Source organism: Festucalex cinctus, chromosome 10, assembly GCF_051991245.1.
Source record: "Festucalex cinctus isolate MCC-2025b chromosome 10, RoL_Fcin_1.0, whole genome shotgun sequence".
Classification (NCBI taxonomy): domain Eukaryota; kingdom Metazoa; phylum Chordata; class Actinopteri; order Syngnathiformes; family Syngnathidae; genus Festucalex; species Festucalex cinctus.
This window is the reverse complement of record NC_135420.1, coordinates 17,091,529-17,097,528: the sequence shown is the minus strand read 5'-3', so window position 1 is coordinate 17,097,528 and position 6,000 is coordinate 17,091,529. Positions and strand designations below refer to the sequence as shown.

The window sequence follows — 6,000 nt, the reverse complement described above, 5'->3', positions numbered from 1 at the left end:
CTCCTGGTTACTGGACAATGCACTTTACCACCTGTGCCACCGAGCAGTATCAGACACCTGGTAGTGATGATAAGTTATATGTATGGAAGTGGGCGTGGAAAGTGATACTTAGAAAAAGTTCGATGTCTGTCCCATTGAAAATGAATGGGGAAAATTTAAATGTTAAATTGTGCAAATACTGTAAGTAATGTGGAAGCAGACGATATATACCCCAGGAGGCGTCTATTTTTGAAGCTAGTTGAAATTTGAACTGTGTAAATTGGAAGTATTATGTGAGATTATGTGAGAGTTGTAACGCGAAAAAAAATTGTGGGGAATAAAAATCACAATAACATATGTGGGAATGCTCCATTCCCACAACAAACACTGTTTTTACTCGTCACACGCAGCTACAGCGACAACACTTCCTGAAAACTCATCAGCTGACCAACACTAACCAATCAGGAGCTAGCAAACTTTGGGTAAATGCAAGTGAATGAGAACAGCAGATTCAACACAACAATTATACAAACTAATAAAATATCTCAATTTAATGTATAAATGTATATAAATGTATAATTCTGGAAACAAATGTAGAAGTAAATATGTTTTAAAATAAATCTTATTTCTGAACCTTACAATATTAATGTGAACCTTAACCGCGCGGTGGCTAGTGGTTAGCACATCCGTCTCACAGTTCTAAGAGTTAATTGAAATTGATAAAAAAAAAAAAAAAAAAAGACAAGGAAAGTCATCTTTAAGAAAAGTAATATATTTGATGTGTCTGGGTACAATATAGGAACACGAAAAAAAACTGTACATTCAACGAAAACATTTCACAATAGCAGTAAAAATGAATAGCTAAGCATGAAAGCTTTCAGTAAAAGTCACTGCAGACCACATTTCTATCCTTGTTTGATAAACAGAAAGAGAACCCTGAGATGGCCTCAATAAAAAAAAAAAGAAAAAGAAAAAAAATTGAAACCCCAAGCCTCACACGTCTTCATCACCGAGTGTTATGATAATCAAGTGCATACTGTTTTTGCGAACGCTTCCCGGGGAAGAGGCGACGTGCCGAGTAACAGCTCTTCTACTTCTCCTCCTCCTCTTTGGCAGAACGGCTGAGTTCGAGCAAGTTAAAGTTTCTGCAATACTATCTGGGAAACGTACAGCGCTTATTACACGGCTCAATTTCCAATTCTGTCACAGGTACGCACACGCACGCTCACTCAGTCACTCGCGGAATACGGAATTAGGCCGAGGCGCAGAGCAATCTCATGGACAGGCTCGGGTGATGGAAAAACAAAGACAGCCATTATGGAAGAGCCGAAAGCTTCTTTGTGAAAGACAAACAACAAACGTCCTTTGACTGCATTAAGTGACGTGCTGTGCAAACAGCACAGAGGTTGAGGTGAGGCTGCTGTGTGTAGAAATGGAGTGGCTGAGGACATTCCACCAAGCTCAGAGTGGTGAGCTGTAATTACAGTGAAAGAGTACAATCACATGCAGTGTTGTGCGGCTAATCTTTACATGCAGCCTTGCCTCCCCCTACACATGTAAAAATCACTTCATCACGCAGTTCTCCTCTTAGGTTTTTCTCTTTGGAACTTGTGGCCAAATGAACCCGAGATAATTCCACAGGTCCATTATGACCATTAGGCGGCATGCTTTTAAGCATCGCACCGGATATCATGCAAGGCTGTTCTCATAATGCCATGACGACTACTTCACTACTTCTACCTGCAGTCTCAAAACTTAGATTTGTACGGAGCACAGGAAACTGACGATGTGGTGTAAACATGTTTGACTTGTAAATGCGTTCAAACGTACTAGCAAACATATACTCGCAAATACGATCAAACAAATGTTCAAAAGTACTTGAAAGGCTAACTTGTTTTTCCAAAATGTCACAGGGTATTGACTTGCTCATGTATATACCCAGCGGCATTATGGGAAAAATGGTGAATGGAAAGCATGTACTTCAGACATAATTATTTAAAATACAAATAAACAATGTTTACTTGGGCTTTTGACTGTATTGGTATAATGTAGGCCAAAAAAACAAACAAACAAAAAAAAACATGTGCAAGTCAATACGCATAGCATGATAGGAAAACATGCTAAGTTTTTGAACATAATTTGCCAGTCAAAAATGTTTACTCCATGTTAGCATTAGCAGTTCCACGCCTACTTTGTTGATTGCCAAGCAGGCACACAATTTATAGCTTCTTTAGTTTGTAGTAAATGTAAGTGTGTCGTGTTCTTTATATGTACAGGATATATCAAGGTTATAGTAGTACATTTATTTTGGAGTGTTGAACTTAAAAAAAAAAAAAAAAAAAAAATGGGGAAACTAAAGCAATAAGAAAATAATGAATAACATTGTCTGACCATTAACTGTAGAGCGCTAGTGCTCGCTAAGCTCTCATTTCCATGCTTCTTGATCAAGCACCTATTTTTTTGTCCCCACTTCATAAAACTGTGACTTCTGCAAGTATGTCTCTATAGCAACCAACCAACAGAAATGAGCTTTTAGTCTGGTTAGCAAATGGTTCGCTAGCAACTCTGTTAGCTGGCTACGAGTTAACGTTATCGTTGGACCACTCTGTTGTGATTTTTTGCTTTTTTTTTGTTTGAAGTCACTTTTTGTCTTGATAACAACTGACTTGGCGCACGTTTTACAAGTACACTTGAATAGCAACAAACAAACATTCTTTTAAGCAAACTTAGCATGGCTAGCATAGCTGTCTGTTTGGAGTCGTGTTTGTTAGCTACGACTAGATTATGTGAGAATATTGTTTAGAAAACAGCTAAATGTAATCATATTTATTTAGAATCACTAAAAATATATTAACCAGACATTTAGGTTCGCTATTGTGATTTCCTATTAACGAATGCAGGTAGTAGAAGTGAAACGAGTGTCGTCACGGAGTATTACAGTCACAATGTTGACTCACTGAGAGAGACATCTGAGTCAGCGCAGAGACAACACACACAGCGCGGACTCCTTTATATTCCGGGTCCCCTATGACCCAAATACTTCATCTTTGTTGTGCTGGCCAGAAACCAGAATGTTTAGAAAAGTAGAAGCGGCTTTTTTGATGACTTTTGAACAAAAAGCCCAGCCTCACTATGAAGTTAAGATGTTTAAAATGCAGGCTAAGCAGGATTAATCTGCTCTGGTTCACATAGTTGCATTAATGCAAGCAAAAAACAACAACAAAAAAAGTACAGTACAGCGCTTATTCAGGCTTGAGTGCAATAGTAGTTTCAAAAAAAAATATATATATATAAAAGCAGAGTGTTTATGTCTTGCGTATTTGGAAACGGTATAGACATTTCTTTCCTCTCCAAGCCATTGTTTACAGAGATAAACCTGCCTGTTCAGGGTTTCGCTTCTTCTCAACTGAGTGAGACAGCGAGCATTGTGCCCTTGGAATGAGTAGGAAGGTGTTGAAGGCGCTCAGCCTACTATACGGTTTTACATTCATTTGTATGGACTTTGTTTGCTTTGAGACAAAAGCAAAAAGAAAGTAAAAAAAAAAAAAAGACTTTGGGCAAAAACAACAAAAAAGCACTTCAGTGTTATGATGATGTTTGACAAGCACGCACAAGCCGACCAAAACGTGCAGAAAAGTTTGTGACTCTGGGGCTGGAGCAGAGGTCAGAGGTTGCCCTCGTCCAGCATCTTGTTGACGCCGTTGCAGATCCTCTGCAGGTGAGCGCGATAAACCTCGGCGGGCCCGTAGAGAGCGGCCAGGAAGTCGCAGTCGGCGAAGTGATTGAAGACGTGGTTGACGCGCGAGTGGCTCTTGGCCGTCAGGTGGCGTTTGATGGCCTGGTGCAGCAGTTCGCGGCAGTCGTTCAGCAGCGCGCTCATGACGCGCCGGTCAAAGGTGAAGTCGATTTGGTGGAAACTGACCGCCGTCATGGCCAGAGTGTGGACTTTCTTCCTGGGAGACACACACAGAGGAGACAGCGGCTGCCAGTCACTTGGTTATAAATAGAAAATGCTGCTTTGTTCTTTTCTTGACAAACTTTGGACATCCGACAGGAAGTTCCAATGCAAAAAAAAAAAATCAAAAAAATTGGGATGTCAAAATTAGTGTGTTAAATTAAGTTAAACACCACTTTTTTTTTCTTTTTTTTTTTTTTTCTTTTTTTTTTTAATTCCAGTCACAACGTAGCAGGCACATACATGTCAAAATTTAGCAGTAATACATTTAAAAATAATGCATATTTGTGGAGACTGAGGTGAAGTTGTATTTGATCATTTAAAAAATGTGCAGAATTTCACAAGTTACTTCATGTTAAAAAATTAGATAGTGCTTAATATGAAAAGAAAAACACACTGAATGTCTTACAAATGCAATAATGCCATCTAGTGGCAGAAAATTGACCAAAACAAATCAATATCCCTTTTTTTAACAGTACATCTTTTTAATTTTAACTCAATTTTATGAATTATGAAATTACTGTATCAACGACTCAAAAGATGCAGCCATATTTCTATTTAATATTTTTCCCACTTTTATGGTAACAAGAGTATAAAGACTTATATTTTATTGTACATTTAGAACAGATATCAAATTTGTGACTAATCGTGAGTTAACTACTGAAGTCATGTGATTAATTATAAGTGCTGACAACCCTAAAAAACAATTTAGTTTGTCAACATTGTCTCCCCCATGCTGACATAATTAATTCAAGCTTGACATTGATTTTAAACAGGAGCGTTATTCAAGTCAAAATTTCTTTCCCACCTCAAGCAGCTGGCAAAAGTGAAGCCGTTTCTCACACAACAGGACTTTAAAAGGGTATTCGGTGCTTTTATCATTGCTGTAATGCGCTTTACTTTTAAGTCCTCTCAAACGTCTCCAGTCGGTTCCAAATGCTGCCGCTCGCCTCTTAACCGGAACACGGAAGAGGGAGCACTTAACTTCCATTTTGGCTTCCCCCTCACTGGCTTGCTGTGCACTTTACAGTTCATTTTAAGATCCTGTAATTTCTCTCTCCCTCTATATCAGGGATGCGACCAGTGAACCCTGATACAGCAGGGGGACACTATTGCGTAACTTGAAGTATCCTGACTTCCTGGAACACGACTGTATGCTTTGGGTAGGGGTACATTTCCTGTTCCATTAAATCAGAGGACGATGAAGTCAGACAAAAAACATCTGCTTGGGCGAAGCGGGAAACAATGGCAGTCAGATAGCGCGCGATCCATGTTGAGTGAAGATAGTAGATGGGGGCGTGACTTTAGCATGAGCAAGCTTTTGGCATGGCGCCGGCCAGAGAATGCCACATCGCTCACTCACAATTTCAGATACGAAATGTTTCCCAAAATAATTCAAACTGCAGCCTTTAATAGCTGGCAACAAAAGTGAGTACACCCCTAAGTGAAAATTTTAATTCGATTTCGACTCACACAAGTGCAGTTCGATTTTTTATTTTTTATTTTAAATATCCTTGCACACAAAAGAGGAGCTTAGAAGTAAGGACTGGGTATGAAAAATAATAATAATAATAAATCAATATCGAATCGTTTTTCCTTTTCGAGTCAGATATTGAGTCACAAAACCATGAATTGATAATTGTAATCTTTTCCCATAAATTCATAAGAAAATAGAATTTTATAAGCAACATTTTTTTGTATCTTACTGTTTTCTTGAAATTTACTGTTCACGTGAATTTAAAAGTATTTTCTTACATTTACATTACATTTATATTTTTACATTTATTTCTTAGATTTCAGACTACACTTGTACCTGACTTATTGCACTTTAAGACAATTCCAAATATTAAACTTATATTTACAATGATTGAATTAGAATTATGAAAATATTATCATCTCACCCTTGTTGATATCAGTGTTTAACTTTTAATAAACTAAATAATTTAACCAGTTACTAACTCCGCAAAATTTAATGTTTGTGGATGTTTTGTTTAATTTATTTTTTTTATCATGTCCTTGATATTTATGAATAATTGATGTTCCATAATCAATATTGGAATGAACCG

At 37.8% G+C, this 6,000-nt stretch overlaps 1 protein-coding gene across 1 annotated transcript in view; it reads right to left on the bottom strand.

Annotated features, from left to right (window-relative positions):
* Positions 1–730: 730 nt before the first annotated feature.
* Positions 731–6,000, bottom strand: part of tnfaip8l1 (tumor necrosis factor, alpha-induced protein 8-like 1) — a 21,308-nt gene continuing 16,038 nt past the window's right edge. Inside the window, exon 3 of the mRNA XM_077535560.1 lies at positions 731–3,932. Coding sequence (XP_077391686.1) covers positions 3,644–3,932 — 289 coding nt within the window. The 3' untranslated portion in view covers positions 731–3,643. The remainder of the gene's footprint in view (positions 3,933–6,000) is intronic.